The sequence below is a fragment of the Gossypium hirsutum genome, chromosome D01, assembly GCF_007990345.1.
Source record: "Gossypium hirsutum isolate 1008001.06 chromosome D01, Gossypium_hirsutum_v2.1, whole genome shotgun sequence".
In the NCBI taxonomy this organism is placed as follows: Eukaryota; Viridiplantae; Streptophyta; class Magnoliopsida; order Malvales; family Malvaceae; genus Gossypium; species Gossypium hirsutum.
Genome location: NC_053437.1, coordinates 32,071,470 through 32,092,057, shown reverse-complemented (window position 1 = coordinate 32,092,057; position 20,588 = coordinate 32,071,470). Strand labels below are relative to the sequence as shown.

The 20,588-nt window shown below is 31.4% G+C and overlaps 1 protein-coding gene across 1 annotated transcript; it reads left to right on the top strand.

Moving 5' to 3' along the window:
- Positions 1-7,672: 7,672 nt before the first annotated feature.
- LOC107922413 (TBCC domain-containing protein 1) lies at positions 7,673-15,544 on the top strand. Its single transcript, XM_016852443.2, has 9 exons — positions 7,673-8,307; positions 10,281-10,421; positions 11,128-11,508; positions 11,762-11,866; positions 12,781-12,921; positions 13,632-13,835; positions 13,952-14,044; positions 14,217-14,328; positions 15,250-15,544. Exons 1-9 carry the CDS (start codon positions 7,825-7,827, stop codon positions 15,291-15,293), a joined length of 1,704 nt encoding a protein of 567 aa, XP_016707932.1. The 5' UTR covers positions 7,673-7,824; the 3' UTR covers positions 15,294-15,544.
- Positions 15,545-20,588: the final 5,044 nt, after the last annotated feature.

Here is a 20,588-nt window from a genome sequence, read left to right as displayed (position 1 = left end):
GAAATAATCCGTCAACCCCAGATACTTTGGGCGAACTTGTTAGTTCACGGATCGATAGACTTGTTTTCCATGTTATAGAGTAAAAACGATGGCTCGGTGAGTATTGTTAGAGTTTAGTGAAAACCTAGTTGGAATTGAACTAGGGTATAGTAGATTATTAGACTTCAAATTTTTATACAAGTTTATTCTTAGGTTTCAAGGGCGATAGTGGGATTTTCTTACCCTCCCACTAAGCTTTGTTCTTGTTGTCTATGTTATATAAGGATGTCGATAGCTGTCATGTTTCACCTTTGTTTTTCCTTGCGTTCTTCTTTAAGTCTTTGGGAAATTTTAAGGTATCTTCATTAGGAAAGACGGGGAAGGTTTCCAGTAGCTAGTTAAGACGACATTTTTAAGTATTAGCTTACTAGTAATTTTTGGAAAACCTTAGGTTGTTATCAAGGGGATTTATATTTTTGTAGTGGTGCATGCATAGATTTTTAGAATTGGTTCGTAAGGAAGGAAACTTCTTGAGTATGGGTTGCATGCAATCGATTCATGCATACATGTTAAATTTTAGTAGATAAATGACCTGATGGTTATAATTGTTTCTTATTTAGCTCAAAAAGCTAGTGAATGTCTGAACAATCGAGGCAAAGTACCAACATAGTATATTTCTATTCTAGAGTTTCGAGTGAGTTCCTTTTTACTTCCTTTGAATTATGAAACCCCCATGTTATGTAGATTGTGTACAGTAAGTGTCTCTTTTTTTAATGAGTCGACATGTTGTGTCTAGACGTGTGTGTAATAAACTAGTGTCGTATGCATAAGTATGACCATTATTGATGTAAAAACACTCTCCTTGCTTTACGAGCCCAATACCTGACAATCTGTGATATGTGAAAATGTAGAAAGGAGATATGTTTGTGATGTCTCTGGTAGGGTAGCTATATTGCAAACCGGACTGATAGATCATGATCCAGCCTTGTGGGAGAACACATATTCAACTTAACATGGATGATATGAGGAGTTATGGTGGCATATGAATATGAATATGACTAATCTATGGTTTTGAATTTTGAATTATGGGTCCGAGGTTGGCACAATGATGGGTCATTTGTAAACATGCATGATTGTGAGAGATATGTATAAGTTGGCGTATAGTGAACTCACGTTGTAACACCCCTAACCCGTGTCCGTCGTCGAATTAGGGTTAAGAGGCATTACTAATCAAACACAACTCAAAACAGACATTCAGTATAGTTTAATAAATTTTAACAGCTACATATAATAAGCTAGGTCAAATATTAAAAATGCAAAATTTGAAGCTTCTCTTATGATCATTTAAAACAAAACAAAAACATTACAATCCAGCTAAAGCATAAGAAAATAAGCCATTTTCATATGGCTATTAATTTCATATACAATATATCAAAGTACGACTTTTCAAAACATTTATCTAGCCTGTACATGCCATAGTTAAAATTTAAATAGTTTAATACCGAGACAGTAGATAGAGTGATGAACTTTCTGACGATCCCCGAGCTTAAAGCTTGATCTTTAAGTCTATAAAATAGAAAGGCATAAACAAATAAAGTAAGCTTTTATAGCTTAGTAAGTCTATAGCATAACAAAAATTATATAAATAATTATATAACTTCCTGGTATACTTAATGAATTCGCAAATACTATATATATTAACTTATTACATATGGTCAAATGCATGCTTAATCATCAACTCTTAAAACCGAATGTATATTCACTATAAACATGAATGGCCGAATGCATATAAACATATGCTTAACAAATATTACAACCAATTGTGTATATGTATTTATCACCTGCATATATCCAAATGCATATATGTACTTAACATGTACATACAACTAAACCTATACAAAAATACCTATTACATTTCATATCTGTGTATATATATATCAATCATAAACTTTTAACCTAACTCATATATAATGCATATAGCCGAATGCATTCTTATTCAACATTTACTTATAAACAAATGTTTATACACATATATATATCCCCAATTGCGTATAAGGATACTCATCAATTTAATATGCCAAATGCACACACACACACACACACACACATATATACTTTTCAACTACATATAACAGATGCATATATATATATTTATCAACCACCTATGCTGAATATATGCACAACCTCTTCAAACACTTAAATCTGAACATTCACATAATTTAAACAGATTCACTGGCGCTTAGCCTGCTAGGCTTAAAACCTAATTCAGTACACCGGCAATTAGCCTGCTGACGTAAAGTCTGACATATTTCACCGGCATTAAGCTTGCTAGACGTAAAGTCTGAAACATTTCACCGGCATCAAGCCTGCTAGACGTAAAGTCTGAATCATCTTACTTTCAAACTATACATGTCTATAAAATCCATGCATTAAAATTCAGCTCAAATATAAATCTTTGAAACACATGGATATATAAATCCCAATCATCAAATCTAACTTTAATAATTCAATAATTCAACCGGAACATATTTATATATATAACCACATACTTTAGATTCCACTACTAATATCATAAGATTTAACTTATAATATACTATGTACCTTTAACATTCAAATTCCACATATACCTATATAATTTTATATACCATTTCAATACAAAATCTTATACATGTACATATATACATATTCGAATCTAACAAACATATATATTATTCTATACTTATATTCGAAACAAGAACTTATACCTGTATACTCATACATATTCGAATTTAAAATATATATATGTATAAATATAATTTCATACTTATACTCAATATAAGTATTTATTCATAAGTATACATGCTTATTCGCTCCAAATTATACAAATATTTTATACTAAATTCACACCTTATTCACACATACATGCATATGTTCGAATATATCTCATACCTATGTAATTCCATACCTAAATTCAGTACAACAAAATTTGCATGTATATACATGTATATTCGAATATAATTTATACATACATATATGTTCGTACCTAAATTTATTACAAGGACGTTTATATGCATATTTGCATATTCATAGTCATTCGAACCTAACACATATATATACATAATTTCATACTTTCAATTCGATTTTTATACTTTTAAATTTAACTCAACAAAAATACAATTGATATACATACACATATACTGATTTAATAAAATTAAATATCTAATAAACTTACCCCGGACAATGAAAAATTGAAACCGGACAATTAGTCGACGACTTTAGTTTTTCCCCGATCTAACTCCGATTTCTTTGGTTCTTGATCTAAACATATTCAAAATGAGCTAGATTAAATATTATTATATTCAATTTAGTCCAAAAACACATAAATGAGAAAATTACCATTTTGCCCCTGACATTTACACTTTTTGTAATTTAGTCCCTATTGCATAAAACACAAAATACACAAAATATTATTATTTACACTTTTTGTCCACACTATACAAGGGCCGAATATCCCTAGTGCTCATAAAAGTCCACATATTTCATTTATTTCACATTTTAGTCCCTCAAAAATTTAATTTCATAATTTAGCCCTAATTACTCAATTTCACCAAAAATTTAAAGACAAAACATATTAATCTTTCACCCATCTTTCATATTTCATCATCAACTATCAAAAATCTCAAACATTCATCAACGACATATCTAAAAATCATCATCAAATTCTAAAATTAAAGCATGAGTCTTATAGTACACAAAGCAACGATCTCAAAAACGTAAAAATTATCAAAAACTGAAATCAAACCATACCTTAATCTAGCTTTGGAAGTGTCGAACATTCAAAAAGCCATGGATGAGTTCTTCTCTTCCACATTCGGGTTTCAAAGATGATAAAAATAATCTTTTCTTAACTTATTTTAACTAATATATATTTTAATTACTAAATGACTAAATTAACCTTAAATAAATAAATTATAAAACATATAACATAAGGTTAAACTTGTCAAATGCCGCCCACTATAAGCTCTTTTGGTCTTATTGCTTATTAAATCCTCATACTTTAAAAGACAACAACATTCAGGTACTTTTAAAATTTGACCCCTAAATTTTTATTTTACGCGATTAAGCCCTTTTTATCAAATTGAGCACTCAAACGATCAAATTTTCATACGAAATTTTCACACATAGTAATTCACATACTACAAATACTAAAAATAATTTTAAAATATTTTTCTGACTCGGATTTGTAGTCCCGAAACTGCTATGTCTGATTAGGGTCAAAATTTGGCTGTTACACACGTGTACTATGTATTATGTGTAAGTTGGTGAAATGTGTCTGCATGGTATTGTGTGTTATATCTAATTTGGCAAAGTGTTTCAGCCAGAGAACTCTGGATGACATTTTAGTGTATTGTGTCTGTACGATAGAGTCTTATGAAAAAGTCTGTTTTTCTTATTGGTATTAATGCTTGTTTATTAACGGTATTCTTATGTCTATTTTTGGAACTTGCTAAGTTCAATTAAAATTATTCTGTTACTTTTCCTTTTCAGGCATGTTGATAATAGAAGAGGAATCGGTTGAAGGGGACTACGCCAGAGCTGCGGTTGTGAGTGAGCCACTTGCTTATTTTTGTATCATGCATGACTATTTTGGCGGTGGCATAAAGATCTGTTTTGTAATCAACTTATGTAATTATCTGTGTCTTTTGCATTGTTTCTGTTTTAAAAAGAGAATTGCCCCTTACTTTGAAAGTATGGGCCACACTCTAGTGATTTGCTGTTTATGAGATCATCATTTATATGTATATGCCAAAGGTGGATAGTGGATAGTGGATAGATAATAGATTTTTCTTTTAAATTCCGAATAATTTTCTTTAAAAATGCATTACAAAATGAAAGAAAAATAATATTTTTTAACTAAAAGGGAAATCTTCATAATTGTTTTTCTAAAAATTTAGGTTAAGTCGAAAGGTTTGAATTTGTCGGTCACCCTAGTCCGTTGGGCGGTTTGTCTGACTGAATGTTTTATGCCATGTTTTCTTGATGGGCTAAGGGGTGTTACAGTGTATCCTTTCCAACACCGTACAAGGGAACTTTCTTGAAATGATGCTAAAAACAATATTATGAGATGATCCTATCTATCTCTTGAAACAAAAAAAAAACGAATATTCAAACAAAAAAGGTTAAGTATGATTTTTGATCTCACAACTAGACCTGATCATGGGTAGATCGATTCGGGCCGGGACAATGCAAAAATTTATGCCCATTTTCTAGGCTCGGGCCCGACCCATAAAAATGGTCTTAAAATTCTGCCCAAGCTCAACCCAAATTAAAAATGTTAAATCTGAGCTCAACTCGGCCGTCAGAATTAATTTTTTTAGATTATTTTTTTATATAAAAACAAATTTAAAAAATATAATACATCAAATACACTAAAAACATTAAAATAAATGTTTCCCAACAAATTGAAAATAAATTAAAAAAAAGTCTTTATACTTAAATAACACTAAGATAATTGCAACTTAGCAAGTAAATGCCTCTAAAACAGTAGCAAAATTAACAATAAAATAAGAGTTATACAATATCTAAATAATAACAACAAAATAGTAACGATACAATAGTGAGATGACAACAAAACAACAACAAAAAAGAAAGTTTAGGTTGATTCAGGCCGAGCCAAGTTCGAGAAAAAAAATTCTACTCAAGGCACAACCCGTTTAGAAAACGGGCATTATTTTCTATCCAAATCCATTTTTAGACTTATATTTTTATCTAAACCCTCTCATTTTTTGAGTAGGTCTTCGAATCTGAATGAGTAATCCAACCCATGATCAGGTCTACTCATAACTCCAATATCGAAATTTACTCGACCCTTAACTAAAATATAATCTAATTACTTATAATAATAAAAAAAAGCAACAGGATCAATGGCGCAAGCAAATTAAAGAAAGAAATTGAATTTTGTTTTTCTTTCGAAAGTCAAAACATGGAACCACCCTTCCCCTCCAATTTTCAGTTTTTAAACTGGAAATTAATTTCTAGTGGTATACCCTATACAATTTCTTAAAGGTAAATTAAATATTTATTTAAATACAATATAAGGGATAAAATTTAATTCGGTTAAATTCCTAATTAATATTTTTATAAATAATATATAAATAAAAATAAAATTATCTTAAAATCTAAAAAGCATAGCAGGTGAAATTGCTACTCTTGTATCCAAATCTTCCAAGTGACTCTATATTTTTATTTATTTTTCACATTTTGGATTTATATCGCATCTACATAAAAATTAAACAATAAACGAAAAAATTAGTAGCATCGTGTCTAAAAAAATATTAAAATAAAACAAATAAATATATCAGTTTGACGCACAATCAAGATTGTAGGTGGTGTGAAGAACCACTAATGATGAGGGTTTTAAAGGGATTGAGGTGATATTTGAGTAAAATTTAGGTTGCAAATTCTGTCTTGTAGCTTTGACTTCAAAAAAAGAAGTATTTATAAGTGAAAAAAGCTTGAATATGCCTCTTATTGCATGATTGTCTTATTAGTATAGAGTCTAATTTAGATATAAGTTAATATATAATTTAGATATATCTTGTCGTGACCAACTTCATAATTGGTGAACTTGAGTATTTAAGAATAGTAATGGAATTTCAACAAAAAAAGAAAGAAAGAATGGTAATGGAATTAGATTTAATATGATGGTTGTCGCATCGCGAGGAAACTCTTTACATCGTGCAGGATGTACATGCATGAGAGCCGTAGGAGGTACCTAGGCAGGGGTATAACAAGTGTAAGTAATTGGTCAGACTATATGTATGGTCTTTGTACTATACGATCATTTATTTAATCCTTCCACTAGAATTAATCATTTTTTTATTTTTTAATATGTACATTTATGGTTTTTAGACTAATTTTTTTCATCAATTTCTTTAAATAATTTGGCATAATTTATAAAAAGAGGAAACTATGTATAAATTTCAGGGCAAATTGCACCAATAGTCATTAAATTATGGATAAGTTTTTTTGTCACTTAATTAAAAAAATTATATTTTGATCATTGAATTATTCAAAAATTTTCATTTAAGTCATTAAACTATTAAAAAGTTTTTATTTAAGTTATTTGGCAATTATGTTAATTTTTTTAAAAAGTTTGAGCTCCAAGTAATAATTTGACAATTGGTATGTTGGATCAACACTCATTGGCGAGAAGAAGAATAGTTTGAATTTTGATTCACAATTCGTGATGTCTAGAGCTATTTCATAAAAAAACTGAACTATAGAAGATAAAAAAGAGAGCTTTTAATTGGTTCAGTACGAATAAAAAAAGTTATATAGCATCAATTTTAACAGCCCAATGACTTAAATAAAAACTTTTAAATAATTTAGTAACCAAATTATAATTTTTTTAATTAAGTGATTAAAATAAAATTTACCCGCATGTTTATTGAACTATATAAAAATACTAAGGCTACATTACCGCATGTTTGAAAAACCATATCAAATTTTTTGACATAATTAATGGAAAAAATATATCAGGATTGAAAATACATATTTAAAAAAAAAAAACCAAAGAGATTAGATATAATCCAATTATAATAGAAGGACTAAATCTAACAAAATGCATAATAGAAGGACCTTTATATAAAATTTGACCTAAATAACTTGATTGCCTCTACTAACGTTACATCCCAGTAAATCCAGCCACGTAAGCGGTTCCACCATACCGGATCCCACCTGACCGCACCCAACCACTCACTCTTCCTCTTCAACAACATCATTCATTGCTCGAAGATCTGCAGAACAAAACTCTTCTATTTCATTTTTTTCATTAGCAAAAAAAGCCTATCTTAAATCAAAGCGATGGCCGACCCCATCGAACCATCAACGTCATCGAGCGACCCGAATTCGATTCCAATACCGACCGCTATCCTACACCCGCGACGCGAGCCTTTCGAGCACGGTCTCCTAACAATCCAGAAGCTCATATTCAACGATCCCGTCCAAGCATTAACCCCTCTAAAGCAAAAATTCGCATCCCCCTCAACTCAACGAGTCGACTCGGCGGCCCTCGCTGAGTTGCTACAGATCTCATTCGACCATTCGCGTCTCGTCCTTGAAACTCTCGCTTCTGTCCTCCACTCGGAATCCGACCCGCTCGTAACCGCCCTGCCGGATGATGTCGACTCCATTGGTGCCGATTTGCGTGATCTGATCCTGTTTTTGTATATTCAATCGTATAAGAGGCTTTTGCCGCGCTCGCACAAGGACTCCGCTGCGGTTGCCGATGTCTGGCCTTCCATGTCAGCATTCGATGGTTACTTGTCGGCCCTTTCGCCTTTGCAGGTAAGGAGCCTGACCCTTCGCTATCCCTTTTTTTTTCTTTTTTGGTGAAATGTGTTTTTTTTTAATTGAATTTGTGGTTATTGGAACTTAGGTGGTTATTGATTTAATTTCAATGTCGTTTTATACAATTATGGTAGATTGATGGTTACTTTTAGGAAAATAAACGCATTTGATGCTGTGGGCTTATAAAATTCACGAAATGTTGACTCTTGGTCGGCATTGGGAAAGAACTAATGTGATTCTATGTTTTGACTAACGGAAAGATGTCTTCGAGGATTTAATCTTTTAGATAACTGAGGCTATGTTTGGTTTTGGAAATAGGATGCAAAATCTTTTAGTAAACTAAAGGCAATAATATTTTTGAAGTATTAATTTAACTTTCGGATGCCAACAATGCGTGATATATGTTTATATGGAACAATTATGTGTGAGTTTGCTTAACATTTTACCATTATTATTTTTTGATAAAATAGGATTTTGTTTTAATTTTTTTTAAGTTTTCAAATTCCATTTGGTTGATGTTTTTGTCGCTTGCTTTTTGAAGCAAAAAGGATGTGCAATGCATACTTCTTGAACAATGCATATATAAAAACAACAATTTTAATAAATTAAAGTTAAAATACAATTGCCAATGAGGCCTTGGCCCAGATGACAAAGGCGGAGGCCTTGGGTCCTGAATACCCAGGTTTGAGACTTACCATGCGTAATTATATGCGTAGGTGTCTGAGTCCCATCTGTGCAGTTGTCGTGTGAGTTTTAGTCAAGTTTCTTAGCTTTCATATAATTATATGCGTGGTGTCCAAGTCCCATCATGTGCAGTTGTCATGTGTGAGTTTTAGTCCAGTTTCTTAGCTTTAGTATGGATTGTACCAGTTCTTAGTCTGTTTGTGCTGTAATGATTCGATTCTACTTTGTGGTAACTTGGGTAGTCCGTTGTAATAGTTTGATGCTTGTGGTTACTTGGACATGTATTTGTACCTTGAATGTACTTGTTACACTTAAAAAAAAAAAAGTTAAAATACAATTGATTTTGTAAGTAAACTGCACGGGTATGCCTTTATGTAGAAAATTATATGTTGGCGTTGCATTTTAGTTATATTCATTTTTAATAAATTATTAAGTTGCTCAATTATTTACTTTTTTTTAATACTAACTTTTAGGAGGTGAAAGGCAAATAGAGGAAAATAAGTTGTAATCATAAAATAACAACCAAATAGATCATAAATCATTCAGCTAAAGGCAAAAAAAAAAAAAAAAAAAAAACCCCAAATAGACCATTAGAAAAGAAAAAGAAAGCTGCAAAAGTGATAAATAAAAGGAAGCATAAGTTTAAAATTATAGTATTCATTTTGTTTGGTTGTACTGTTTGTTTTCTTAATTTAATTCTTCATCCAAAGCATTGTTGCATTTAACCTTAAGAAGTTGGGATGGGTGTTGGACACAAATAATCATTAATTTAGCCAAACCCAAATAGATCATTAGAAAGAAAAAAGCAAGTAGCAGAAGTGATAACTAACAGGGAGCATAAGTTTAAAATTATAGTCTGCTGTATTTGGTTATACTATTTGTTTTCTTATTTTTAGATCTACGGAATGTATTGTTGCACTTTTAAGCCTAAGAAGATGAGATGGGCCCTGGGTACAAACATAATGAATAGAGATGCAGTGTTTTGAATTGCTTAGTTTGATTGTTCATGTTTTTATTTTTTCCCTCTCCTTGCTGCTTTAAGATTTCTATAATATATGACTAATTTAGCTGGCACTGTGTCTGGGAAGATTATTATTAGTATTTCAGATAATGGGAGCATTTGTTAAATGATATATCCGGCTATTTATCTCATTAATACGGAAGTCACCATTCTGTTAATATTTGTGATGGTTATAGATCTATTTGCTGTTCAAAGTTAATGGCTTTAGACTCTTAATTTGTGGTGATACACACTTAGACTTACTGTCTGGTTCTTCTCTTTGTAGCTTGTCCGCAGCAACAGCCGCCGATTTATGCCATCACAAGCTGATGAAGAGGCCCACCAGCTGTCCTATCTACAAAAGCACTTGGCTAATATTCTCTCTCTTCTGTCAGAGCATATGGAGGGGGAAAGTGAAGAGTCTCTGGTTTGTAGTACTGCTTCTTGCTGTATGTAGTTTGGCGTGTTCTTTTTGATCTTGTGGGTTTTTGTTCTGTATTTCTGAATACAATCAAAACTGAGCCAGTTGAAGTATAAGCTGAGGATTTCAATTTCTTTTTCAGTTTCACAATGATCTTTTGTTGCATTTTAATTATTGCTATCTTTGTAGTTCATATGTGAATGCAATTTTATAATTCAGCATGTTGTAACTTTAGTTTCAGAGGACAAAAGGTGAAAACACGGTAGAATAATTTTAGTGGTTGCACTTAGTAGAGTCAAACATTCATGTATAATAGTATTGAGCTGGGATGTAAATCTTGCTGTTTATACAATGTCCTTATGTCGCTTATGTTCTAGTTTTTGAAGGCATTACCTAGTTTGTCTTACTGATAACTTGGCAAGAGGCCTAGTTTGCATTAAGAATGGTTTGCACTAAAACATTGGTTTATTTTAGTGCTCGACCTGTTTTTATGATGCAAGAAAATTGGGGGCCTCATTTGCATGACTAAAACATTGTAATATTTTGCTTTGTTGGGTTTTCTTTGATCTCCCTCTTTGTTACCAGACTGTCCTATCTTACTATGTATTCTTGATTGGTCCTTCTCATTGTTGTGTATCTTACTACATTTCCGTTCTTTTTGTGCTTGTTATTTGCTTCTATGGCTTTGCTCGTTTAAGTACTGTTCCTTCAGGTTTTAACCATGGAAGGGTTTGAGCACCTTGGTTTCCTGATTCAATTTGGTGATAAGGGATCAGGAGGAGTTCCTTTAAGCCAAGCTGCTCCATTTTTTGCTAATTCAGATCCAGACATGCCTGCTGCACCTGTTCCAGTATCACAAGTTCATGATTGGCTTCTGCAGACTATAGCTTCTTCTTTGGAGTCTATTACTGAAAAAGTTTCTGCAAAAGAAAACGGTTCTCCTAGTGGCTCTGACCAGGATATTGCTATGGCTGATGCTAGTCCAAGTTCTGCCAAAGCCTCACCTAGTGCGAGGAGTCCGTGTTTTGTTGAGGGAGTCTCTAAATCATCTTATGTAAAGCAGGCATCTGATCTTAAAAGTTCTTCCATAAAGGTTAGGTTATGTTTGCATTGTGATTTCATGAAACGTGATTTTTTTCATGGGGTATTTGCTGTGTACTTTAACAATCCCTGAAAGTTGTTGGCATAACTTAGCATGCACCTTTCCTCAAAATTGAAGGTTCCAATAATTATTGTTTGATATCCAATTATTCCAACAACTTTTATTAATTTCATGATGATTATTTGATATTTATGTACTTTGTGGCATAAAACTCCTCTAACTTTACATGATTTTATAATTTCAGGTTATTAATTGCCATGATTCAACTATTTACATTTTAGCACCTTTGAGATATGCCATTATTTATGGATGCTCAGATGCTACTATAGTTCTTGGAGCTGTTGGCAAGGTATCATTGCCTTTGTGCTGTTAGCTATTTGCATTGCATTAATTTTGGAACCAGTGGAAACATTCTCTTCTACTATAATAAAGATTTTGGATACAGATTTGTTTTCCTCTTTTTACACAGTATTGGCATTTGAATTGTTGAACATATCTCTGGTGAGATTTGTTTTGATGTTTCTTCTTTAGTGTTATTCTTATTCACTGTTCTACTGACTGGAAAATGTCCTTCACTGTTAAAGAAGTTACCCAATTGTTTCTTTTTTACCAATGAGACTCAATCAAAAGGTGATCAAGCACCTTACTGTTCGATTCCTTATGTTTTTACTTTTAGTATAGGGCTCTGGTCTATCTTTCCTTTAATCTTCCCTTCACCCGTGAGTAATCTATGAATTGTTCATGGTTGGAATGTCTGTAGGTGTACCATAAAGACATTGGTACTCTCTTTTCAAAACTCTATCATCTACTGTCAGTTAGTCCTTTTTTTTAATTCATACGTAACTTGAGTGTCTGAACTTCCAAAAGAATAGCCTCTCTTTATCCTTCATTTGTATAAACTGCAATATGGACATGCACGTGCACACAATCAGTTTATATTTCTAAAATTTTTTAAACCAGTAACATATATTTTCTTTCCCCATATGATACTTGCATATGTCATCTTTGTGTAAAGTCAAATTTTGCTGATGGTTCTAGTTATTGTTTTCTATATTATTCTTTACCGTTTGCAATGATTCCTCTTCTATGGGAACACTTTATATGCTTTTCCCCCCTCCCTTTTCATATTTTATTTTTACTTACTGTACTCCCTTTAAAACAATCAACCTGATGTCTACACCCCATAACTGTTGATCTATCAGGTCAAGTATGATATGCATTCATTCACGGTTGAATATAACATGATCTTTTTTATTATTGCAGGCTGTAAGAGTTGAACACTGTGAACGTGTTCATGTGATTATAGCAGCGAAACGAGTCTGCATTGCCAATTGTCGTGAGTGTGTATTCTTTTTGGGAGTGAACCAACGTCCCCTTTTTGTTGGCGATAACCACAAACTACAGGTTAGTGAACCAACCACTTTGTAGTGCAATGGGAATTTGATGTAATCACACTTGAGTTTTGTGGTGAGAATTACAAAAATAAAAAAGATACTTGATCAGGGAAAGAAATTCAATTAGGTTTAGTTTTATGTCGGCCAAGATATAATTTTTCACCGTCTGTAGAGAATTATTAACGAAATATCTTGTTAATACTTGTTTGAGCTCACTGGTTTGCTTTTGGCATTTGATTTCTTTTTAGTATCATCATAGGTCAACTATTGTTGCTGTCTAATCCATGCTATGTGTTAGCTTGTAATGATTATAGATATTGGCCACCGGGGGTGGTGGGGATTTTCTTCTGGTCATTTTAATGCAAATCGTTGCTATCGGCCTATCACTATGATAGTATAGACAGTATATAGAATATTAAGGTTTTCAAGGGATATGTTCCTCGAAGATTTGGTTTTAGCATATCTAATATCTAATGATGCTGCAAAATAGAATAGGAATTCTTCCAGATCAGTGGAGGAGAGCGCCCCAAGAAGGCATTCCTTGTTTCTTTCTGGTAGATATGGACCCTTACAAATCATTGATTAATCTTTAATGACATTTTTTACTTTTTAGTTCCATCTTGCTATTATATGAGTTGGTTTTTGGGTGTAATCACCAGCATGAACTTCAATAGAAAGGAAGACTGACGGTTTGGATATTGTTTTCTTAAATTTTATCAGGTGGCACCATATAATACGTACTATTCCCAGTTGGAGGAGCACTTGACTGAAGTTGGCATTGTGTCAACTATCAATAGATGGGATGAAGCTTTGTCGATTAGTGTGATTGATCCACACGATTCATTATCTCACCCTGCAGGTGTTTCTGATGCTCAATCTGAGTCAGCTACATGCCTAGATCCTGATCAGTTAACGAATTTCCTGGTAAGCTTTGGTGTATTTCATAGCTTAGCTTCAGGTATTCTGCATCTTTCTTTCCTTTACCTTTTTTATTATTTGATATTGTTCATACATGACATAAGTATTTTCTTAACACACAGATTCCAAACTGGTTTGAAAATGAATCTACTGGATCGACAAAGGATAACCCGTTCCCATTACCTGATGCGTACATGACATCTCAACAGAGAAATGTAAATGCACTAAGCCTAAATGAGGATGATAAACTTTGACTTTATAGTTTGAGTTGTATTTTACCTGCAAGATAGAAACAATGTCGTGTATAAAGAATTAGTGATTGGCTTTATTAATCTTTCTAATTTTGGATTAAAATGATTTTTGTTTTCTTCCTAATGTTATCAACAGCAAAAGAATTTAAGTGAGATAAAGCAAATGTTGAGAGAAGCTCCCCTTGAAGAAAATTGGAAAAGAGAACTATCCAGTGCTCTTCATGTGTACTTCAAAGACTGGTTATATGGTAAATCCATCATCTCTATCTTTTTTGTTAAGTTCATCTTTACGTTTCCATATGTGGTGGTTTTCATTATTGTTTATTCACGGTTATAGTTGTTTACTGTTCTCTATTTTCTAGTTAAGAGTAATTTTGATTATAGGATGCTATATGGCAAAGATTATAGGTCCGATGATGGCTTTTGTCCTTGTACTATGCTTAATTTGGGGATTTAGTCATTGTATATATTTTTTGTACGTTAGTCATTGGAGTTTAATTTGCATAATTTGGTCTTCCATTGTAATGTTATTTTTTAGTCCAAATCAGTAATACCATTACAAGATATTCAATTAGTTGGCTGATTTGGACAATTTTTAAAAAACTCAAAATTCCCTATCATTTAAGAGGTGAAACTATCTCTATTAAAATAGTATTTTTCACTAATTTATCATTTTAAAAAAGAATTCCAGCTCAACCTCATGATTTAGATTCTTTTTTTTGGTTCTCTTTCCAAAAAAAAAATCTACACTAGCTGACTAACAGAATCTTTTAAAGGTGTTAGTGATTTGAACTAAGGCATAACATTAATAATAATAGGAAGATCAACTTATGTGAAATTAAAGTACATAGATTAACTCTTCAAGTTGTGTAGGGATGGAAACCATAATTTGATCATTCTTGAAAATTCAAAAATAAAAATAGGTTCATGTAGCTGAAGATGATATTTTCTAACCGAACAATGGGTATTTTCCTTTTTGATTTCTTACTAGGTTTCTGTAAATTATACTCCATTCTTTCCATTTGATTTCTAATGATTTTACCCTTACCTGATTTTCTTTTGGCTCTCTGAATTTTAAGCAAAACTTAGGGTGGGATATACCTAAATTAGGAAATCAACTGACTTATCTGATGTCACTGAACATTGGTTTGTGGATAATAATATGACAGCTTCTGGAAATATTCGTCAACTGTACTGCCTACAAGGTGACTGATATACCTCAGGGTCTCACACTGCATGTTCTGACGAGTTATAGAAGAATGGTTTACGGTTTTTGTTTCGGTTTAAACCCATTTTGGCAGTTCCTCATATAAAATTTCTGTAAGGTAGAAGAGGGAATTGAGAATCAGCCCATGTAATTGAGAACAGCACATAAGTTTTATGGATTGGCTCATGTGCACATAGTGCTTTTCTCAAATGTAATATCCTTTTTTTGATAAAAAAGAAAAGAAATAATTTATTTTCTGTAATATTTGTTAACTTTGATCCATCTCTGTTAGTTTAAATTCTGAAATTTCGTTTTTGTCCTTTCCATTTGGTTTGAGCTCTTTTGCTCCTAATTTAGGCTTTGATGCTGTAAAAACTGGATCGGATCTGAATTGAAGACATCGAGTCTTCTGAATCGGTTAAGATTCCATCAGTCTAATAGATTAAACCCGTAATTGGAAGTTTCACCATTTTGACTTTTAATTTGGGTTTTTTCAGATATCAAATCCAACTATTTGTTTAAGCAAACAAAATAATATTTGACAATATATTTGTAAAATCCAAAATTTATTCTACTTTCTTTATAAGCAAAGAAAGGGGCATGAACAGGATTTGATAACAGACCTAATTTTACTAAAAAGCTAATTAATTGTTTTTAGCCTCTCAAAATTAAATAATAATAATTTGCCACCCAATCTCTTTGTAAACAGTTCATATAATTTTTACATTATACATTGATTTGTGTTATATAAATTCTCGAATATTCATGTATACATGTCATATTTATATCATTATATTTTTCATAGTTTATTTTAGTGATTAAATTTAAAGAACTAACTATTTGTTTTTGTGGTACTTGCGCGGTGCTTTAATTCATAACATAATTTAGATAATTTATTATAATGGTTCATTTAAAAAATACTAAGTGTTTGTGTCATGTTTTATTTTAATTTTTTGCGTAAAGTATTAACAAATTTATGTAATTTTTAAAGCATCACTAATTTATTTTATCTAGATTTTGATATGTTTGTGTAATTGAGTTGTGCTCCTTTTACTTTCATAATATGACATGTTTTACTCTCTTTTTTTTTCTACTTTTTTCTGTCTTCGTTCTAAAATTTGTGTATATATGTACATATATATATTATATTTATATTAATTAAATTTTAATTCTAAACTTATTTAAAAATTGAATTATTATACCTGACATACATAAATATTAAAAAAATTGAAACGCTCTCTTTCCTTACTTGGCTTACCATGCTAAGGTTTGGCTTTTTTATTTTTTACTATATTTTTCTAATCTATTTGATATAGTGTTAAATTTTATGTATTTAGAGTATATTTTACCTACTTATTATTTGTTTTATGTGAATTTTGAGATTTTTATCTTTGTTGGTTTTATTTTTTTATTTTATAAAGTGATTCAGTTTAGTTTAGAGTATAATTTGTTTGTTCACATTGTATGAAAAAACATTCATTTTTCATGTTCTCATTATTTTTTAGCGTACAATATTTTCACCTTAACAATTCGTTTTACATAGACCTTGGCATTCATTTAGATTCTTTGTAACAAGTCGTGTTATGATTATTATAAATATTTTTTTTCCTCACGTTTCACTTTATTGCATAATTTGTATCAATTTGTCTTGGTAATTCAATTTTAACTCTTCGTGTTGTTTGGGTTGCTAGTCTTGAAAGTCAGCGATTGTGATGCATTTTATTTTATCTATTTGATTCACATTTTATTTTGATTTTCGAGCTTGGAATTGGTTACGGTTGTGCTTGGTTTTGTCTTAAACCTTGACACTTTATTAAATGCACTTAGCTGGATGATATATATATATTTATAAATCCTTTGAGATTTTTTTAATAAAATATTATCAGTAATAAGAACCATAAATAATAATAATACAAAGACATGACAGACAATACAAGTTGATGCACAAATGCCATGTCTTGAAAGACAAGAAAATTAAATTGACAGTAACCACAACATTGAAAGAATTCAAAAACAAATCAGAGAAGCATCACCTTGACCAAATCGCTTTAAATTGCATTCTAGCTTCGCCATCATCAGACCAACTTAGCGATAAACTTCGGTTAACTAACAAACCACTGCCAAGAGCTCCAAGAGACCTACCACATCAGTATTGCATAAAAGGCCAAGTCTCAGATGGTTTGTCCTCATCATTATCTAGGATTCCAATTTACAAACACCATCCTTGTGCTCTATCATGATAAGGCCCTCCAAGAATGATTTTTAATAGATTCGACGAGATCCTTAATTTAGAAAATATCATATATATGCCAAAATAAATTAGAAACTAGAAACTAAAACTAAAATCACCACTGGTTTTAGAAAAAAAATATAGAAGACAAAACAAAAATCACGAAAGTTTGGACAAAAATCATGATAATGTGAATTGAAACTTAAAAAAAATAGAGAATACTATAGAAGAAATCACAACCTAACAACTAGCCTGAAGGTCGGCATTGCCATAGACAAAGCTAAGATTTGGTTTGAAGTTGAGTAGCTAGTGTTTTTCCTAAAAAGAAAAATTTAAGGGGAGTTGTAAGTATGGTACTTGATGATGCATTTCTTAGGGGGAGTAATACTCTATTTCTCTTTATTTATTGACTTTGTATGGGCTTTTTAAGTTATCATTTGTTGTAGGGTTTTGTAAAAATGCCATAAAGAGAGATTTTTAAAAACATTGACTGTTGAAATTCATTGTTGGGAATTCTTTCATAGCATCAATCACAACATCGTTTCTTATGAAAGTCAAAGTGAATTGATAAGTTGGCAATTTTGACTTGTATATGATTTCATTATTTTACTAATGTCTTAATTAGGCAGAAAATATAGGACATTTTATTTACAAACGGAACTATATATAAGATGGATTAAACTCTAACTTTGGAGGCAACTTTGAAAGGAATGAAAGAGTTCAAAATTGCTTAAACTTTATCTTGTGGATTTAAGAGACTTGAAATTGATCAGATTTTATCTAAATGAGAATGCACTTCAAAATTAAAGAGATAATATTTAGGGATATTTTAATTTGAATTTGAAATTTGAAATGAGATTGAAGTTTTCAGAGGTTAGTTTTAGGTTGTTGTAATCGCACACTTGTGTGCTTCTTGAAATATTTTGTTTGACTTTTTTTATTTTGTACTTTGAAACTCTTTACTTAGGTATTTCTTGGAGGTTATTTGGTTTGAAAGGTGAGGAGTTTGGGAGAGTGAATGTAACAATTTGAGACAACTTTGAGGTTTTAATTATCCATTAGTGCGAAGGTAGATTTAAACAATAATTCTATCGAGTTAAATTGTTGAGTGAATTCATTCTTTGAGCTAGGCTCTACAGATGTAGGATTGTTAGATCTGAACTACATTAGCAAACTTGGTATCTTGATCTTATTTCCTCTATTGGTTATCTTGCATTACTGGCTTACTTAATTTCTTATTATAACTACTAATTCAACAAAAATATTGTAACAAAGGCAAATCGAGTCATTTTCAGACTTGATCATATACTTATTACTTCCAAAGATCAACATATCATCTATACATAGACATACAATGACATATCCCAACATACAATGACATATCCCTTATCAATGTTCTTTGCATAAACACACTTATCAACTTCAGTGATTTTAAAATATTTGATAGTATAACTTTATATAATTTTTCATGCCATTGTTTAAGAGCTTGTTTCAAGCCATATAATGACTTAACAATTTTACACAACTTATTTTTCTTTATTAAGGTCACCATTTAGGAAAGTTGTCTATGGATCCATTTGATGTATTTCTAACTTGTTAATAAATCTATTAATGTCAGCATTGTAATAAGTCCATTTTCATCGGTGTTAGAAAAGTCGGTTTGAGACTGAATTCTCTAAGTCAAGCTTACTCGAGAATTTTATTCGAGGAGTTCACATGACATATATGAATTTATAAGATCAGATTTCATAGTGATTAAACTAGATAAGTTATTATTAATAGTACAAGGACTAAATTGTGAAGTAAACAAATAGAAGGAATTTAATTAAGGATTTAAGCAAACCCTTATGTGCCAATTATACCAAGGACTAAGGTGTAATAAAACCAAACTAAAAATCCATTAGTGTCCAAACATGATCTCAACCATGCATCTCCATTAATGTTGTTAAGCTTGCATGGTGGCCATTAGATAATGATTAATTAGCTTAATTATAATTTAATTACATGTATATATATTAACTAAGTGGGAGAGAGAAAAGAAAACATATCATCTTTATCTTCTTTATAATCGAACCAAAAGAAGGAAGAAAGAAAAAAAAATAGGTTTTACATTCCTCCATTGCCAACCATAATTTTTAAAGGTGAGTAAGCTTTCTTTTGTAAATTTTCATGGATTCTTGATCTACCAAGCTTTGTGTAGTCAACCCATTAACAATTTTTTTTTGTGATTATAGAAGCTAGTTAAATTGCCATTGTTAAATACATAGGGAATTGAAGCTTGTTACCATGTAATGGTTGATAGTTAAGCTTATATTAAATGAAATACATGCTAGAAATGAAGTAGAAAATGTTGAGACAAGTTTTGATTTAATGGTTGTTAAGGAAACTATTATTGAGTTATTATGAACCTATATGTAAGAAATGAAAAGATTGGGATTTATTGATATATAATGATAGTTTAAGGTCCCTAGAGTATAGTTACGAAGTTGGATTTTAACTTGATTGGAAAATTTTTGAGTTATATGAAAGTCGGACATCTGAGCACAAAGAAGTTGTCACACCCTAGATCTGGCAGACTCGATTTGAAGGCGTGTAAGTGTGAAATTATCTATTTGGCGTAGTGTAGTCTACCTATTTATAGTCATTTGATGAAAATGATTTTGCACAAGGTAACCGCCGCATAAGAAATCAAAGATTATATCTTAGGTTATTCTACTATTTAAGAAAGTATGTTATAAGCAAAGAGTAAGTCTGGTAAGGGATACTGCCAAATGCATAGTATGCCTAGCTTATCTCAAGCCTGTGCTACTTTGGTTTCGTAATGTGAATCGGTTAAGAGTCAACTAAATTGATTGGTCAGATAATATTTGTACAGGATATTCATTTATATTTCTCTCGGACTATGTATTCCATTTATTAGGACAAGTTCTGGAAACCATTGACACTTGTCAAGTTCCACTAAGAGAACTGGACATATATATGCATGGTGAGAAAGGTTGGTTGGGGGAGGGCTCTTCTTCCTACAATTTTTTCTCTGGTTTTTAATCTTTATTAAGTTGGAAGCTAAGATT

Bases quoted from the DNA above. Each gene is read 5' to 3' on its own strand.
- LOC107922413 (XM_016852443.2), top strand. From the start codon at position 7,825: ATGGCCGACCCCATCGAACCATCAACGTCATCGAGCGACCCGAATTCG. The intron at 14,045-14,216 runs GTAAATGCACTA...TGTTATCAACAG, and splicing joins TGACATCTCAACAGAGAAAT to CAAAAGAATTTAAGTGAGAT. The intron at 14,329-15,249 runs GTAAATCCATCA...ATAATATGACAG, and splicing joins CTTCAAAGACTGGTTATATG to CTTCTGGAAATATTCGTCAA.